Raw genomic sequence first — 20,271 nt, forward strand, 5'->3', positions numbered from 1 at the left:
GACTACAAATAATGAAAAAGTGATGAATACTGACATCATTTGATAGTTGCTATAATAACAAACATTTTTCAGTGCATTGGAGAGAAGAGGAATGAATGAAACAGGTGGTATGGTGAAGATGCAAGGAATAGTTGTAGAGAAAGTGGATGAGATTAAATACCTGGTTGACAACCAAAGCAATGGACAGTGCACGAGAGATGCCAGACCAGGATGCACAGGATTAGGAATGAGGAATGGGAATCATATGCGAGGGACAGCTCAGGTTGAACAGTTTGGAGGTAAAGTGAAGGAGTCATGGTTGAGATGGTTTGGTCACATGCAGATGAGGGATAGTGATGATTATATTGGACAAAGGATGTTGAAGATGGAGCTGCCAGGCAGGAGGAAAAGAGGAAGAACATAGTGAAGGTTCATGGATGTTATGAAGGAGAAGATGATGACAGCTAATGTAGCAGAAGAGGACGCACCGGAGAGGACAAGATGGAGGCAGATGATCTTCTGTGGCGACCCCTAAAGTTAGAAGCCAAACAAATGAGATGATTATCTGTAAATGGTGATAAGGTCTTATATGTGTACATGCAGGATCTTTAAAACTGGTTTTGCACTTCACATAATGAGGCGCACGTAATGCGCTGGGACTGCACAAGCCTCTCGTTTTTTGAACAGTAATTGTGCTGTTATCAGGAAACAGTGACTTACAGCGTGGTTTCAGCATCCATTCATCAGCTCCCTCAACAATCAGCTCAATCACAGCTTCTCAACCATTTACCCATTAGTGTGATTGACTGGCGGTTGTGTGCTAGTGGACTATAACAGCAGTTCAGTCAGTGGGTTCAGACTGAGCTGCACTTCTTTTACAAACAGGGCTGAATGCCAGGGAAGCTCCATGGATGCATGTCTAACAAAACAGTTGTTTTTAAGAATTATTTGAGCTCAAAGGCCCACATTTCAGGACCTTGGGGGTTCTTTATTTTGTTATTAATTGCTAGATTTAACCCTTTTGTTATTCTATCAAGTTTTTCATATATCTGGCAGAAATAAATTTTTGTTTTGATTGACGTTGTGCTTGGTAAACCAGTTTAAAATCTCCTCAGTCGGGATTGGCATTTCAAGCAAAAGTGTTATTTGAAAATCACTGGGGATTAGCCAACAAATATTTGCTATATTTGATTCAGTGGTTTTTATGGGAGCAGTATGTTCTGCTGTTTGCATGATGTCATTGTAAGATTGACAAAGTTATTTTTCCTTCAAGAGCACATTGAGCGAATTCCACATTCAGGCCACATTGTTTTTATTTATGACATCACATGAGAGACAGTGCGGTCACATCTATATTTAAAATGCATACATTTGTATTTAATGAACTGTAGAGTAGCTCGGGAGTCACTGCACCGTGTCTATAAATGGCAATATCATTGCAAAAGACTGACCTATCTACTGTTAAATGGTTGCCACTAAAATTGATATGTAATCAGTGCACAGATGGTTGTAATAAAATGATCCGCGTGCACTGTATCTCTCTGTACCGGCTAAAGGCTTCTGCTGCAAAAATTTCAAGCTGGGAACATGACAGGGAGTTTTTGATTAAGTCAGGAAGAAAGAGAATTGCAGTATCTAAAGGAGGAGACATAAAAGAGTTGCACATGTGAACATTTGGGGAAGTTCTAGGAAGATTTCTAGTGTGAAATGTCTCTCCCACTATATATGGTTAAAGTACTGGTAATCAGTAAATCCACGTCTGTTGACGTTAACATGAAGGTTCAGTGTGAAAGAATTAATGGTGACACAGAGATGGACGGTCTTGTACTGTATGAGTCACATTTATTATATGATATTTACTGTAATTTTCTGATATAACATGGACGTAAGTTTGAGTTTGAATGGGTTTGAATATTCCTTCTACTCACACAAGCTGGCAGCAGCAGCAAGCATTTAGTTAGTGAACTGCATGTGTGTTAATGTTTTTATGAGTGCATCTTTAAGCCACTCCTCTACAATAAACATATTGTGGACCCCACAGAAGTCATGCAGTTTGAATTTGAATGCGTCTCATTGGTTCCTCGTAGTGCAGCACGCTGTTGACCCTGCATTACTATCACTAGCTCTCATGCACTTCAGTTTGTAATTTAAAGTGTGTCATGTAGGATGTTGTTTTTCCTTCCCTTTAAAGAGGGTGTTGAAATTAGTTTGAAGAAAGTGCATGCTACTGGATTTAAAGAGTCAATGTTTTGGAATAGCCAACTTGAAACTTACTTCAAAGTATCATCAGTACTCTCACATACTTAGTTGAATGACTTGTTTTTAATAAACTGTCAGATGGAGGCGGAGAGATAATCTATTTCTGTGTGCGGCAGTGTGATGTGGGATATGTGTGTGTGTGTGTGTGTGTAATACCATTTTCGGTTGAAATGCCCATCCCTACTGCAAACTGTCATACGCTTAAGCTCTCATCTAACTTATTTACACATGTTTTTTGGGGCTACATCAGTCTGCAATGCCTCACTCTGCCTGCTTTAACAACAAAGTAAAGTTCGCTGTCTGTGGGTGTTTTTGTACCTGTGCTTGAAGCGCACACGTGTCATGTGATATTTTCCTCTTCATACCACTCATTGGCTCAGTGAGTTATTTACCTGCTCTGTTCATGTTTCTACAGTGCATAACTATCCCTCGCTTAGAGCAGCAGTTATGTTATGTGAGTGAGTATCATTACTTTATATTACCGTTGTAAAAATGTACAAATGTTAATTGGATGGTAAGCTGCTCGGGAAATAAAGGAAAGGGGAAATGATCAAATTATAATCATCATCTCTTTGAGCAGTTTGACATGCACAGAAACTCCAGTGTAAAGCAAAATGCAAATTGTGCCCCAATTGAATGACATAACTGTTTCAAAATGAGATGTTTAAAGCAAGGTGCTATGATTTTATTATTTCATTTTTATTGATTATTTACTTTCACAGCTTTTGTGATATTCACTATATGGACAAAGATATTCGGATGCCTGACCATTACACCAACACGGACTGTAATGATGTATTTAAATACATATACAGTACTTTAATATGGAGTTGTTTCCTCCTTTTGTAGCGATAACAGCTTCCAAACCTCTTGGAAGACTTTCCAATTTGTGTTCATTCATTCTGTTCAGCATTTATGTGGTCAGGCACTGATGTTGAACATACACCAAAGTTATTATTTACTCCACACAACAGAAGTGGTAATAAGTAGCAATTAGCTCGATGCTAATATAATATGGAGAATCCCATTGACGGGCTAGTGCATTAGCATTTTTACACACAAACGATACAGACAGTGCAACAGCCAAAAACAAAAAAACTGAGACCCTCTTAAAGGGGCAGCACAGTCGGGCTGTGTTGGGTTCGGGTTTAAAGACCTGCGGGCCGTGTCGGGTCAGGTTGTAATTTTCAGGCCTGTTTAGAACTCTAATCCCAAAGGTGTGGGATGGGGTTGAGGTCAGGGCTCTGTGCGACCCAGTCGAGTTCTCCCACAGCATGTTTTTATAGTCTCATCAAACCATGTCTTTATAGTCCTTGCTTTGTGCGCTGGGACACAGTCTTCCTCAAACTGTTGCCACAAATTTGGAAGCATAGCATTGTCCAAAATGTCTTGGTATGCTGAAGGGTTAAGAAGGACATAATGGGCCGAGACCAAAGCCTGATTGAAACACCTGAATCTGATACTTAACAGGTGTGACCAAATACTTTTGTCCATATAGTGTATGTGAAAATTATTATTCTTATTTGAAAGCTGCAGTGTGTAACTGATATATGGTAATGTTTCACTATGTTTTACATCTATTAACACAGTGAATATTTAACTGAACCTTTACCTTAAAAAATGGGAATGGAAATTACAATGTCCATCAGTAAACAAGCAATTGGATATTTTCCCTACATTTTGCAGTATTGAATCATTTATCATTCCGTGTTTGTGTGTGTGCAGATAGATCATCACAAAGCCATTTTATCACTCCCCTAAGAGGAATAAAACCCATATCAGATCTAAGTGATCACTGGAAACTCATCCCTGAGCATCTTCAAGGTTTTATCCAAGGCATTGTATAGAACACACACACACACAAATGCACGCACACACACACACACTCACTCACGCCTGCACACACACAGAGATTTGCACTATCCCTGACCTTAACTATAACCAGTTAATACCTAACTCTAACCTTAAACCAACCACAATTCAAACTGTTAGCCCTTAACTTAACCAGAGCCTCAAAAATTAGGTTCTGCCTCATTAGAACCTGGTTTTGGTCTTGATGAGGACTACTGGTCCTGACAAGGCTAGTTTTTATGCCAGAGAAGGTCCTAAAGAGTTAATAAGTACAAGTACACACACACGTTGGAAAAGCACAACCTCAGTGCTCTTCCCACTCGTGTACATTGGCTGCCAGCGCTGTCTTTGTATCCCATCACCATAACAACTGCCTCACTGAGCATCTGAAAAAAGGAAAACGCCAAAGTGAATTCCTCTCACTCCGTCTGACTTGGAGATGGTGAGAATGGCGGTCGGCAGCTTCTCGCAGCATGTCCCTGTGTGTGTGTGCGTGTGTGTGTGTGTGTGTGTGTGTGTGTGTGAGAACATGAAGCAGGCGAGTAGAGGCAGGACTGCTGCAGATGTCTCAGTGTGAGGAGAAGTAGCATGTGTGATGTGACATTTGGAAAGGTGTAGAGTGACTTTTTAGGACGAGGGACTTACAGCAGATGATGTCACATATGGTGAGTGGAAAGAAAAAAAAAACGGCTGCTGTATTCTGTTCTTGCTCCTGAATGCATGTGTGTATATACATTTAAGTAGCTTATATAAGAGCCCTGTGCAAAGCAATTAAACGCAGGTAAAATACAATGACGTTTTATTCTCTTTTGCCTTCATATTTGTATGTGTTTCTGGAGGTTTTTGAACATGTGGATGTTATGTAACATCTCGGGCTCTGAGACCTTGAGTGAGCCTACTAATGAAAGTTCTCCATTACAATCATTAGGGAGCGTGCAATTACACACTCAAGATACACTGGCGGCTGCACTTCATGTTTCCATTGATCATACTGTATGTATAAATAAATAAGTGCTACATTACATAGTTACGTGATTGCCTAAAATGTTTTCTCAAATAGTCTTTAATAGATTTCTCTGATTTGAGGCTTTAGTGAATCAATCACTCCTTAAAACACATTGCCATTAGCATGTGCTCTTACTGCAGCTTGATTTAATTGTTTTTAATTCAAATCAATCAAACGTCATAAAAGAAATTATATATATGTGTGTGTGTGTGTGTGTGTGTGTGTGTGTGTGTGTGTGTGTGTGTGTGCACGGGTGTCTCATATTTACCTTACTAGTGATGGCTCCATACAGCTTTTTACTTATCCAATATTGATTTTTTATTATCGACCAATAAAATATTTTATGTTTTATTTTCTTGTCAGTTTCATTGACACCAATACTGAGTATTTTATTTGCTCATCCCGACACAGTAGAGCAAAAAAACTAAATGTTGTGCTGTATGTGTTGGTGATTGGCACAGCTTATCTTTCAGTTTAGGTTTGACAGATTGCAATAGTGTTTTTGCACTGACACTGATAAATGTAGCTGCATTTGTCACATCTGCAAAGCCACTGCTATTCCCCACTTGCATAGCAAGGTCCAAAAGCTGTTTTTCTTCAATCATGTAAAAGTGGCTTTACTTTACAGCACTTTCTCTGTCTTTTTCGGTTCATCCTGTAATAGCTTATATATCTATGTACGGCCTATGGTCCATTTACTTGGCACGATGGAACAAAAATAAAACCCTCACACACACAGAAGAGAGAGACACTTTAAGCTTTCATCTGTGAACTGCATTATTAAACATTGCCATCCACATAAGTCCCCATCACCCAATCACTGTTGCCTCTTCTTCTCTCTCCCTCATCTCCCTTTTCTCTTCCCTCCATCAGGCAAACCTGAAGAAGTTCATGGAGTATGTGCAGCAGAGGAACAATGAAAAGGTTTCAAGGTTCCTGGAAAAGGGCCTGGACCCCAACTTCCATGATCCAGACACAGGAGGTGAGGAAGCCTTTATTAAGAAATATCCCACACTCTGTTCTTGTTAATTTCACTTTTCTCGAGTGCTTTCTTTCTCACTTCTTCTCAACAATTAAAAGACCATGTATGCATTTTCTGAAATAAGCCCTCTGCATGCTGGGTAAAGCTGGATTACTCTCTTTGCTCATCTCTTAATGTTTATGCAATTGTTTGTCCAGCCATACAGGAGATTTCCCTGTTGGCTGACCTGTAAGCTGATAAAGGAGCTTTGAAGCAGGAGAAACATTATAGTGGGTTGGTTTAACAGCAACAGAAATCAGCCACTTAGACACACCAGAGGATGGCAATCATAACAACTGAGGCAGTCTGTGCAAGTCTCTGCAAATGTAAACCCATGGATTTATAAACTGTACTGGGCAATTTTGTCTTCAAACATCGGCAGCTTCATCTGGGAGAAGATCATTTCAGGAAGAATAATCAATAACATCATCGCAAACACGCTGCGTTTTTTTTTTACTGGCTTACACATCCTTGAACTTTACAGAATGTCCATTAACGCTGGCAGCACAGCTGGAGGGATGTGCCGAGCTCATCAAGGTGCTCAAGAGTGGAGGGGCTCATCTGGACTTCAGAACAAAAGATGGCATCACTGCCCTACACAAGGCTGTGCGCAGCAAGAACCATACGGCACTGATCGTGAGTATCACACACACACACACAGACACACACACACACACAACCGGGGCAGAACGCTGACTCATCTCTTTTATTCCCTTTGCGACACCAATTGCCTGCCTGCAATGGAGAGTTTGCAGGCGGCCAATCTCAGGCAGAGGGTGCTTGAACAGTGGAGTACAGAGGGTGTTTGAGCAATTACCGAATATGTGCGGCTTAATATGCCCCGTGTGAATGGACCGTCATATCCGCTGAATGGCCTTGTATGTGTCCAGGGTGCAGAGGCCTGTGACCTAAATGAAAGGGTTTACATGAGACATGCTAATTGGTTTCATTATGAGCCAGAAGTGTTGCAAATTCAAGAAGTGTTGAGCTGGAATTGGCCATTTCCTCTGAGTCATTGTTCTCAACTACATATCCAGTGCCACTGGACCATGTAACATACAGCAGTGATGTTGATTAACACATTTTTCTGTAATTGAATTGATCACGGCCACACTGTTGGTGCAGTGGAGTTTGCATGTTCCCCCCGTGTGCGTGGGATTTCTCCGCATTCTCCGGCTTCCTCCGACAGTCTAAAAACATGCAATATGGATATTAGGTAAAATTGGACATTCTAAATTGACCGTAGGTGTGAGAGAGATGTGGCCCTGTGGTGAACTGTCTATGTCAGCTCCGCCCCCCCCCCGCGGCCCTCATGTGGAGGATAAAGCGGTAGAAAATGGATGAATTGATCAGTATTCATTATCTGTCATAATGCACGATTAATTATCCTTTCATGTAAATAATGAGGTCTGTAATGTTTGATCACAGAATTAACACAAAGGATATAACTTTAGAAATGATTGTGCAATAGCATCTTTGAGCTTAAACATAATATATGGAACTTATATGCATTAAAAGTCCAGTCTGTAAGAATTACTGACTTCTATTGGTGAGCCTATAGACTGCACCACCTGAACTATGGTGGCCTTCACATACCAGAGTGTGTTTTTTCTTTATTTTCTCAGTAAGCTTTTGCTTCACATTGAAAAATGCACATGGTGGTGCAAGATGATGGCCTCCATAAAGCAAGGCCTCTGACTGAAGTATGTTCAGTATAAAATACAAATACACAGTATTTTTAATTATATAGTGATGTGATGCACTCATATATGGAACATATATTCAGTTTCTTAAATGTTACACACTTGACCTTTATCAGAAAAACCAAGCCTCTGCTAAACTAAAGAGCCATCAAGGCCATTAAAAGTAAATAGAAGAAAATGTCTTGTGTGTACTCGTATATAATTATGGAGCCACTCTGTTTTACTCACAGTTTCCACTCTTCCATACTCTGTCTTCTTCATATAACGTGTGATGCAACAGTGTCTCCTGATTTTATTTGAATGATATCTCCCAGTCCATCAGCAGTTTCTATCTATTCAGTCAACCATCTTATCCACCTCAGTCCATATTTCTCTACAATTTGTCCACCATTTTCAGCCGTCCATTTAGCCAAATGAATCATTAGTGTCTCGTTGTCCACCCATGACTAATGCAGTCCTGTGTCACGACAGGCTGTAGTAGACTGTAGAGAACATTTTCCACCAAGAAATGTGTCATTGTTCATGAATGATCTTTGACTCTGGAGTTGTCATGTCCACAGGAAGTAAAAAAACAAAAACAAAACTACATTAATTGCATAAATGTTTGTAGAACACATTAAGTATTTGTAATAATGTTTATTTTGACATCACTAGTTCACTAAATGGATTTATTTGTTCTTGAGACACAATATACACAATATAGTGTTAAGATCAGCTTTTGTATATGAAGCCCATTTTCCACTAGCGTGGCGTGGTCATTTTGCATTTCCTTTAGCTATAGTACCTGGCACCTGGTTCTTTTGTTAGTACCTGCTCTGGCGAGGTTCCAAGCGAGCTGAGGTGATACTTGGTGTTGACGTCGCCAGACTGCCGACCACTGATTGGTCAGAGTGCTGTCACAGGAAGAGGCATGAGCGCGACGTCCGACACAAGAATCAAAGCAAACAATTTCAAACTGTAGATCAGTTAAAAAGACTTAACAATCCTGAAAACGTGGGTTAATATCCAACAATTGCCAAGAAAAAGTACTGAACAAATCTTTTTAATGAACTGATTCTAATGATTCAGTTACACTGAAAACAACTGCTTTACAAGTCACTCGTTTGTGTGTCGCGTGTAAAACCCAGTCACAGCAGTTTCATGCAGCCGTGCAGTGATGACTCCGCCTATATTGTAATGGAAACACAACCGAGGCGAGGCGAGCTGGGACCATGTAGTGGAGACACCGCATTATATTGGAATACTGTACATTCCCCAATAGTGATGCAACATGATGATAACTGGAGTGTGTGGAGACCTCTAAGCGTTATCCTTCCCTTCTTTTTTCCCCCTGTAGACACTGTTAGACTTGGGTGCATCACCTGACTACAAAGACAGTCGGGGGTTGACTCCACTCTATCACAGCTCAATGGTTGGAGGAGATCCGTACTGCTGCGAGCTGCTGCTGCACGACCATGCCCAGGTCGGCTGTGTGGATGAGAATGGCTGGCAGGAGATACACCAGGTAACACACACACACACGCACACACAAAGATAAAATAATGGTGTGTTGTGTACAGAATACAAATGCTATTGCAGGATAACTGGTCTCAACTGGTGTTTACAGTATTTTTTACAGAGGAAATTTGAGGAACTGTGAAACTTTAACATCATCTAAGACTTTTTAATTTTAAATGAAACAACTATTTATATATTTATACATATATATGTATAAAAAAGAATATTTACATTCTTTTGTTGTAGATTTGTGTTAGCTGCTCAAATACATTCACTCTTTGGAAAAACCTTTACGAATTAGATTACATTCAATCAGATCAGATTAGGGTTAGATTCAGTTTGACTTGATCGATCCTTGATTGAGGGGAATTCACTTGTTACAGCAACAAACAGGTCAGGGTTGAGAATAGACTGAGAAATAAATAGTATAGATAAAAAAATAAAATAAATATATGTAAAAATACAAATGTAAAAACATATTGGTAGAATAAGCAATACAATAAGATATGAAGTATTCAAAATATTCTTTTGAAATATTGACATTATTCATAAATATACTCTGTAATAATGACCTCCCGCACCTACATATACAGTATTTGTACACACATTTATGTAGAGATAATGCAGTAAAATTAGACAAAAACAGGGGTCGTAAACTCACCACTTAATATTAAGAAGTTACCGTGAAAACTGGCCTGTGGCCTCTTCTTCTTTGTAAGCATAGAACGTGTGTTGTTTTGTCAGCAGTTGACGTAAACAAATAACAATATTTTTATTATAATAAAAAACATCACATTACATTACATTATGTATTCATTATTAAATGCGACACATTCAACGCATTTTATTTCTCTCTGTTATAAATATGTCGTGTCATTCCATATCAAAACAAATACTTTTACTTGAAAATGCTGCGAAATCTCATCCTAAATACTGTGTATTTAATGTGCATGTACTGTGTGATGTGATATGATGAAATATCGTCATTTTTTTTTCTCCTGACCAGACTAGTAGTGTGTTGGTCATTTGAGTTTGAGGCCCCTGCTGTAGAGCATAAATAAGTTATTGTGTAATGAAAGTGTAATGAAGCGCAAACACAGTACATTATGTGCATTTTATATACATTCAGCCTCCAGACATGCTCTACTCTGCAAACCTAATGGTGGATCGTGGCTCCATGCTGTTATTGCTATATGTTATATCCGAGTATTGACAGAAAAACTTAACTCAAGGTCTAAATGTTCTCGTAGAGTAAAGACATGTAAACAGAAAGAGACTCGAGTTCCTCTGTGCTTATTTGTATTTAGTGTCAGCAAAGCGCAGAGGAAATGTTGACTATTTGTAGCGAGAGGAAGATAATCCACTTCATTATAATGTGTGTAATGTGTACGAGTGAAACAGTCAAATATGTTGTAGTTCACTTCAAACGTGTTGACTCTTCTCTGGAAGAAAAAACATCATCACGATAATGTGAGGCCTGGATGATGTATCTGAAAAACCCTGCACAGTGTTATTTTTTCATCGTTTGCACACATTATCTTATCATGAAAAAAATGCATACCCTTTTCCTCCCTATCAGATGTCCCTATGGACACATATTACTCCAAGTAAATAGCAGTAAAGCACCGGATGTCATTTTTGAATTGATGAATAAATCATTTGCAGAGTTGTTTTGAAAAAGTGTTAAAACTTCATTTTATGCATGTTTTTTTAAATCATTTTTACCTAAATGTTGCATAAACATTTTGGAAGATTCTGCAGAATCACTGTGCTAGTTTATCTGTCGGCACTATAAATATCAAAACAAATTAAAAGTAAGTTGTGTCATGCTGGACAATAATTCCACTCATTTGGATTTGATTTTTCCCTTACTCTTCCATTCTTTACGTTATGAAAATCACTGTTAGCCTCATTTAGCTTTTGTCAAGGTCTTGCTGTTATTACTGTGAGGTAAAGCTTCTGTAAACCTTCTGTCACTACGTGTAATCCCGGGTGTGTTGGAGCAGTCTAACACACTTGCTCTTTTTTTTGCGGGTCACCAAGTACATTTGCAGAAAAAAAAATTTCAGCCATTTAAAATGTAGTTATTTGTTCAGTATTTTGAACAACGTGCATAGAATGTTGTGATCCATCTATCAAACATGCAGATTATCTCATGGAACGTCTGGTAAATTTAGAAATGACAGTGAATGACGTCAGATATTCAGAACGTGATCAGTCTGTTTGTTGGTTTCTACCTGCAGGACAGTTTGATTCCATTTAAATTTATATTATCTCTCGTCCGCTATGTTTATGATTCAAACGTTTCCAGCTTTTTATATTGCAATTAGGGGCGCATTTTATGGTAATGATGGAAATCAAACAAATGGACCCCTCCTCATAACCAGGAAGCTTTCATTAGTCTGAAACTATCAAATTGATGGACATAAAGTACACTGTAATCAGAATTAAAAAAAAAGAACTAACTGCCAGGATGTAGCTTAGCCAGCCTCTAGCTCCTGGCCTTGGGCCAAATTGAGGCCATAGTTTGGCTGGGAAAGAGATTCCGCCCCGTACGGTGCTTGTCTCGGGCCAACTAAAGGTGTACCAGGACAAGAAAAAGGAGAGGTCTATGCTTCTGTTGCCAGTAGACCATGTGGAGTCCTGTACGGGTAAATTGATGCTGCAGACAAGAAATCAGCGGCGACATAATGCCATAACACCCTGGTCATCATGGAACATGCACAAGACACACTCTCATGAACACAAATAAAGGCCAATAAGGAGACTACCAGGGACTATAAAAACATCACGGGCTCTGCATGTATCTTTCACACCCGGCACAAAGTGCAACACGAGTGACATTGCTCGTTTCCAACCGACACAGTTGTCATTTTCATGATTGAGGATTGATGGACACGACAGTCCGTCCTTCACATTTGTACTTAGTCATAAACGTTCGAGAGTTTGAATATGAAGAATCAACCTTTAAGAGGAAGAAAAATGAAATAATGAAAGAATGAGAATGAGGCCCAATAATTGGTGTCTGGTGTCTTGTCTTTGGGCCCTTTAGCACAGTGGTGCAATAACTGTGTTCTCATTATCACACACTGCCTCTCTCCTCCATCCTGCTTTCCCTAAAGATTGTTCAGGTGTTACCATAGTAGCAATTAAGTCATTAACAGAGGGGGAGAGAACAATGAGTCTCGACTGTGGGTCGGTCTTTAGCTGTGAGGACGCAGGAAAGGCTTTGAACGGAAAGACTGAGAGTTCATAGATGAATCGGATTACGCCTCTTTATGTATACATTTAGGATTATTGTCAGTAAATGAATTAGTACTGTATCCTCGCAGATACAGATTTATTTTGCCTTTTTACCTTCTCACCTCTTGTTTTTGTCTTTGTCCTCTTCCTCATCCTTAGTATTCCACTTGCACACTCAACTGCGTACAATAGAATACATTGTGTGAGGTCTGATAACCAACACCAATCCCAGCGTCATTTGTGCACTGTCACACAGTCTTAGTGAGACAGAATACACGAGGTAGAGAACAATTGTTGCAGAGGCTCGCTCCATTTCTTTGTCAATGACAGAACAAATATACACGGAGTACGAGGGAGAGAAGAGAACAGAGATTTAGAATAGATTTTAAAAAAATTGTTTATTTGTCCCAGTTATGTGAATCAAAGCTACAAAAGGGGGGGGGGGCATCACAGATTTACATTTTGCCTCAGGTAAACTGACAGAGGTTTTCCTTTGCTTTCAGAGACCATTAGAAACAACAAGGGAGGAGAGTTCCACAAAGAATGTAGCCCAAGGACAATCACAAAAATGGATTAGTCAGTTCATAGTCTTTGTAGCATTTCTGTGGCCTGAATGTTACAGAAGCAGTGTGCCAGCTTTATCTGGGAAAATTCGAGCTATTCCACACCATCTGTGTTTTTTTTTTTTTGTGTTTTTGTCTTTTTGTGTGTGGTATAAAGGAAGTGGCATTGATGAGTGTTTTGCTCGTCACTTCATTGAATCAATAAGAAATGATTGCTTCTCTTAAATAAACATTTTGATTGATAAATCTGCATTTTGCATCTGCTCCCATGTATCATACTTTAGCAATAAAAGTAATGTATAAACTAAATTGTAAATACATGGAAGAGGTCATCAAATACTAAACTTTGTCAAATTTGGTTTCTGAGAACAAAATCAACTGATTCAGATTAATAAAAATTATGGCAAAAATCAGCAATACTGTCACATTTAACTAAGTAATATCCAGGTAATAGCTTTTTGTAATGAGTTTGACTGTAGGCTACCATTCTTCACATTAAATGACCACATTATAGTGTTGACATTCACCTCCCTTATATCCCACACACTTATTCACATATTCAGGCATTTTGTTTGTTTTATTATGTGTTGTCGATTCAAAGTTGTGATTGATCACATTTTTAGTATTGATATAAAGTAGCAGTAATTGTGCAGAAATCACAAAATAGAGTGTTTTCCTTTTCTTTTTGTTCATAAAAAGGAACTTCATAAAAAAGTGAACTTATGCTGAAAAGAGTATATGAGACGCTCTGTATTGCACATTCTTATAGCCTCTGTATAAACTGTATGTTTACACATAGTGATGGAAAAAGCAGCTGAAATGCTCTGTGTTCTCAGGGTTAAATTGAAATCCAGCGGGTTACTTTTGTTGCTTGATCTTTTTGGGTGCTGATGATATGATGATATTAAAAACTACTGTGCTGATCATGTATAATGAACCTTTTTGAGATGTTCAAGTAAACAGTGCTTATTTTAATTCAAATGTGTGTCCTTCTAGGCGTGCCGCTACGGCCACGTGCAACACCTGGAACACCTGCTGTTCTATGGCGCTGACATGAGCGCTCCGAATGCATCTGGAAACACTGCGCTGCACGTGTGTGCTCTCTACAACCAGGTAAAAGTTATGCTATGTGCGTTTGAGGAGTGGATGTCGGTCAGTGTTCTGCTATTTATGTAGCGGAGGGAAGCTAAAGGTCAGGAGGATAAATACCTGTGTGATGTTTTTTCCCTCACTTGTGTGCACTTGAGTGGCAGAATGAATCACAGGTTTCTGTTACCTGGTAATTTTCTCCCACTGTATTTGCTGCCTGTTGTGACATTGTACTTCAAGGGGAGATTAAGAATAAGTGGTCCAAAAGGGAATGACCACATTAGTGCATTTTTTGTGGTCTGTAATTTGGATGAAAGCAGCAGACCATTGTTGTTTGTTTGGTGTTTTTATGCTTCGTATTTAATATGTGACTGATGCCTTGGGAACTGTCAGTGCCAGGATGGGACTGTGTGCAATAAACAGGATCATTATTGAACTGTCTGCACCAGGATCAGTTATCAAATTGAATTGAAATGTTATGCTTTTTGTTTTTTAAATGGCACAAATATGTCACACAATGCTGATTAAGCCTATCGGCACAACACGACTCTCTTTGCGCGTCTCTGTATGACTGTGTTCAGGTATCACGTCACAGGGCAACGTTCCCCAAGCTGCACACAGGAAGTGATTCATTTTATTGTAAGACAGACGGAAGACAGATGGAGGCAACAGCAACATTGTGCTAGTAAACCTGGCGGCTGCAAACAGGTTCAGAAGTTAATTCTACTGCTCGAACAGTAGTTTGACGAGATAAATACTTCTTGGCCCCACTCTCCGCTGTTCTGCTGCTGTATACACACAGATGCTCCTCCTGTCAGGTCTGATAGTATTGCCTGTTTTCAGATGACGTACACAGTAGAGCTGCAACTAACAATTATTTTCATAATTGATTAATCTGTTGATTATTATCTCGATTTATCGATTAATAATGTCAGAGAATCTTAAACAATGTTGATTGTGTTCGTCAAACCTGAAAATGACGATGTTCTCAAATGTCTTGTTTTGTCCACAAACCAAAATGATTCACTTTTAATGATTTCTTTGTTTTCCAGAGCAAAGAAATTATTCAGAGCAAAGAAAATATTCACATTTAATAGATCAGAAATCTTGTTTTAATCATGAAAAAAAGCTTCAAACCGATTAATCGATTAGCAAAATAGTTGTTGATTCATTTAGTAATCGATAAATAATCGATTCATCGATTAATTGTTTCAGCTCTAGTACACAGCAACCAGATAACTTTACATCGTTCCTGTTCAACAACAAATGGAGGCAGAATAATCACATTATCAACACCAAAAATCGTCCAAAGATACGACCGAGAGGTACAACAGAAGCCAACGTGGTATAAGCTTATACTGTATATCAGGCTTTATTTATCCACAGGACGAGTTCTGTGTAGTCAGATGTTGCTCAAAGCAAAACCCTAAACACGGAGTTCTTGAAGAGACCTTTCTGCTCTTTAATTGGAAAGTGGAGTCGTGATCAGTTCATCAACATTGAATGACCAATTTACCCCTTCCTTCCTTCTCTCGTGTGAGGGTGAGGGCACAACTTCAATGCTTAAAGCTGCAGTGTGTAACATTTGGTGATTTATGTTGTTGTTGCTATTATTCAGCCTCAGTTGGGTCTTCATGAACATACATGATTTAACATTATTTGTCTGCTGTGTCAGTAAAACTATCTGAGGGAGCGTTTGTGTGTTTACAGCAGGAGCGCAGGGGCGGGCGGAGACTCCATTTATCATCAGACTGACAAATGATCAGATTTTTTTGAGCAGTAGATTTCACTTGTGAAACTTTTCTTGAATGATTCTTCATACACTAACCCCTTTGTAGTTGTCTCACTTTACGAGATCACTTTGGCTGTTGCCTTATGGAATTAGATTTGTGTCAATATTTTCAAACAAAACTTTTTAAGAAAGCTGCCTGCTGACTGGCTACTGAGTTTTGGAGTGACAGCTCAATGGACTGGAAGTTGTCACAGGCTTGGAGTCCATAATTGTAAATATCTAACATTTGTCAGATTATAAACGTTTGTCAGTTAGATATTTACAATTATTTGGGAAAAACTTGGGGAACAAGTTCCAGACGGACAGCGAAGAAGGGATATAATCAAAGAAAGAATGGGTGAATTGTTTAATTTACAGTCACAGCTTGTAAGTCTACGCTGGTTTGTGGTGAGGACGGTGATTCAGCCACTGGAAGCTAAACACCGCACTGAGCTGATTGCCTTAGCAGGACTCCAGCGGGCTCAACACAGGACCAGCTCTGCTGATTCTGTACAATCACAGAAAAAACAGGCCTGGTAGAATTAACCAGGAGAGTGGTAACGATCAATAGCTCCACACTGAGAGAGAGAGAGAGAGAGAGCGAGAAAAAGGGACAGACAGGTGAACTCTGGAGCAGGTGGATGAATGACACGATTGCATAATCAGCAACAGAAAAAGCCTAATCAATGTAGCCAAAGTCCCATTCCTGGCACCTGGTGGGTCATTTACTCATCAGGCTTTTATCTGGACAGACATGACCTGCAGTGAACGGGATTTAAAAGGCTCTTTTACCTGCCACATGGATCCATAACAGGTGGCTGAATTAATGAGCGAGAACATTGATTAGTGAAATTAAAGAGAACTAAACACAACCTGTAAAAACAGTCTCTTAGAATAAGTGGATAATATTGAGTAATACTTCATATCTTACCTAAAATATTTCAGCCTTAAATTATGATTCTTATGTGTGTTATTTGTTAGTCTTGCATTGCCCTTTTATCTCTTAGTGTTTTTATTATTATCCTTGTTCTTTTATTTGCTCTTGCTTGCTTTTCTGTGACATGTTATTGATCTTTGGACATCATTTTGTCATTATTCATTCATTGTTTACCACCCTATCCTCCATAAACGAGGGTCATGGGAGAAGCTGGAGCCAATCCCGGCTGATATAGGATGAAAGGCAGAGTACAACATCATATAGAGACTAGAAACTCTCACCATCCCACCTATGCTCTATTTAGAGTGTCTGATTACCCTAAATATGCATGTTTTTGAAACTGTGGGAGGAAACCAGAGAACCCAGGGAGAGGCCCTCTGTCAAACTGGGATCCGAACCCGTGACCTTCTTGCTGTGAGGCAAAAATGCTAGCCAAACTTGGCATTATTATTCCATGAAAATGAGCTCAAATCTCCTCTTCAGTTTTAATAAAGGGAGAAAACCTAAAACATGTCCATGAGAAGAACATCTGTTGCACACTTTACTCATGACTGACCTGCGTCATTAGTGTATCATACTCGACTTGGCTCACGACGAATGTCTGTGTGGTTAAAGTAATCAAATGTAGCAAAACAATGGCGAGGACTCCTGGAATGGATTTACTAATGAATTCCTATAGGAGGCTTTGGAGAGAAGAGTCAGACAACAGATGGTCACTGCTGTAGCTGCACTCTGTGTGTGTGTGTGTGTGTGTGCGTGCGTGTGTGTGTGTGTGTGTGTGTGTGTGTGTATGCTGCTGTGTAACTGTGCAAATGAGCTGAGAATGTCAAGAAACTCAGCTGTTAAGTTTCTAAAACTTTTTTTTCATTTGATTAAAGTCATGCACAGTTAGCTTTGACAGTGGTGATAATTGTGTGAAAACTGTGTGCGTGCGCGTGCGTGTTAAGATGTGCGCATGCATGAGCATTGCTGTGAATGAAACTGCATAATGCATGGTTAATTAGCAATTAGCTTAGCTAAGAGGCTGTGGGTGTTTATCTATATGGGTTTTGCTGTTTTAGACCTTTAATGGTGTTCCAGGCTGTTAGCAGCAGCTGTAATCATACATTATTCATACGTCCTGCTACATTTTTACTATCCACTGTATGATTTACATGATCTTTGCAGGGTTATGCTTCAGTACAAGCTGCTCAGGTCAGGGCAGCCACACAGCACACTTTTAACTTTTATCTACTGTATGTGCTGTTACCAGAAGAGGGCGCTCCATTGCATTAGTGTTGCTTCTGTACAGTAATGTGTGTGGATAGGAGTGGGCAGTATGAACAAAGGAATTAACAATAACACTATCCATGACAATATTTCAAAATGAAAATAAATGGACCCGTGAACAATTTCCAATATTTTTTATTTATTCTTTTAAGATGCAAAATTAATCTTTACTTACAAAAATGAACAAATTGACTGTAATTAAAACATATTGAGGATTATATTCTGTCAATATTTGATCTCTTCAACACCTGGTGATGTGATATGGTGTACACTTTTACAGGATATATGAAGTAATTTTAGGTTCACACTTTTATTTACTTTACACCAAACTTTTTCCTGTATTTATGCAGCAGAGTCAGGAGGAGGATTTCTCCTCTAACGGCTCAGACGGGTCAAAGCTTGTCTCCCACTGTTTAGTTTGAGATGCAGCTGGTCTGTAACCTAGTGCGGACTGAGCTGCAGTGGTACAGCCCTGGTGTGCTGGGTGGATTAGATCTAGTGAGTAAAGTCTCATGGATGTAAAAAAAAAAAAACCCTCAATCAATCAATCACTGAATGTGTGACTCAGTCGTCACCAGACTCATTGTACTGATTGTCGTGTTAATTCTGCTCTCAGTGTTAAATTACATATCGATCCTCAAGCTGCCAGTACATGCACACATGACCATGTCCATCAATCTATGACTGGCTGTTTTGTCACCAGAGGCTGCTGTTCTCATTTACTTTCAAATGTAGAGCCTATGGCAATAATGTGGTCATGAACTAATTATTAGCATGGTGGGGTTTTCTTGTATATTATTTTTTAATATGCCATACATGCAACATTTAGTTATAGATAAGTCATTTATTTGTTGAATACATGTATGTAATACTTGTAATGCTTGCTTCATGTTTCAAGGTGAGGCTAAAATATAATATCCTAGTTTCACACTGGGTTCATACCATTGTATGAAAACTGATGGTTGTCAATCACTGTACATTTTTGGGGAAATTGGAACCTAATGTGGATGATTTGTCATCATCTTGGCTGCATTAGTGCCACTCACACATATTCAGTTGAGAAAGAAATGTCAGATAGAAGTAGGGGTTGTGCTATATGACCGTAAACATCAGGTGACGGCATTTATAGGTAAAGACTGCGAATCCCTCTACACTTTTTGCGGCTTCCGTGTAACAGATGCGGAAAGCAAAGTGAAGGCAACAAAAGTATGAAGGAGAATGAACTTGTGACAGAAGAACAGAGCAATTTCAGACAGATGAAGGTGCAGTTACAGAAAGAGTGTGTACCTAAAAGAGGAGCTACGGATGTGTATGAAGAATCTGACATGGAACAGAAAGCAGTTTTCTGTAAATGATGTCACAGACTGAAGCCTCTTTCACTCTAAAGGTGCTGTATGTGCCTGAGATTATTCAATGCTACAAAAACCCCACTATTGAGTCAGTCACCGCCACAATGACAGTGTTGCAGCTGTTACTATTTTGTAGCCTTTACTTCCGTTTCTCAGTCGAGCTTGATTAATAAATGAAATCAAAAGATAATGCGGACTGTCCAAAGTTATAAGTAAGTAAGGTTTGCTAAAACATTCACGGCAGTGGAATTTGCATCACTGTCAAAAATGAAGAAGAGGTTTGCATGGGAGCTAAATCTGATAAAAACCTGCATGTATTGCAGATTAATTTAATCTGTTAAAACACTTAAACGCGTCATGTCTGCAGGTTTTTTAACCAGTGGGAATGGGCTGTAACTTGTAATACAGCATTAATGATGTTAAACAGAGCACAGAGAGTCTGAGCCGAGCCGCACGAGTACAGTGTACAAGTCAAAACAAAGCAGACATGACGAGAGACGCTCGCCCGCAAAACACATTGTGCCAAAGAATCACGAACGATGACGGGAGATAACTGCTGTTAGAATTTACATCTGCAAAGCAATGACCACATTTTACACAGCTGAGAAGTATGAGTATGAGTAATGATATGTTGTATTATCAGGAGATGAAATTACCTCTATTGGGATATGAGATTTTGGTCATATTGCCCAGCCCTAAAGAGAATGAGACTTGTATCATCCAATCTCTGCCCA

At 39.2% G+C, this 20,271-nt stretch overlaps 1 protein-coding gene across 2 annotated transcripts in view; it reads left to right on the top strand.

Moving 5' to 3' along the window:
* Positions 1 to 20,271, top strand: part of shank3a (SH3 and multiple ankyrin repeat domains 3a) — a 161,101-nt gene that overhangs the window by 57,416 nt on the left and 83,414 nt on the right. For both annotated transcript variants that reach the window (XM_044035860.1, XM_044035861.1), the window contains exons 4-7: positions 5,969 to 6,077; positions 6,601 to 6,752; positions 9,156 to 9,323; positions 14,119 to 14,235. In XM_044035860.1, coding sequence (XP_043891795.1) covers positions 5,969 to 6,077; positions 6,601 to 6,752; positions 9,156 to 9,323; positions 14,119 to 14,235 — 546 coding nt within the window. The remainder of the gene's footprint in view (positions 1 to 5,968; positions 6,078 to 6,600; positions 6,753 to 9,155; positions 9,324 to 14,118; positions 14,236 to 20,271) is intronic.

This window comes from Solea senegalensis, linkage group LG10 (genome assembly GCF_019176455.1).
Source record: "Solea senegalensis isolate Sse05_10M linkage group LG10, IFAPA_SoseM_1, whole genome shotgun sequence".
NCBI lineage: Eukaryota > Metazoa > Chordata > Actinopteri > Pleuronectiformes > Soleidae > Solea > Solea senegalensis.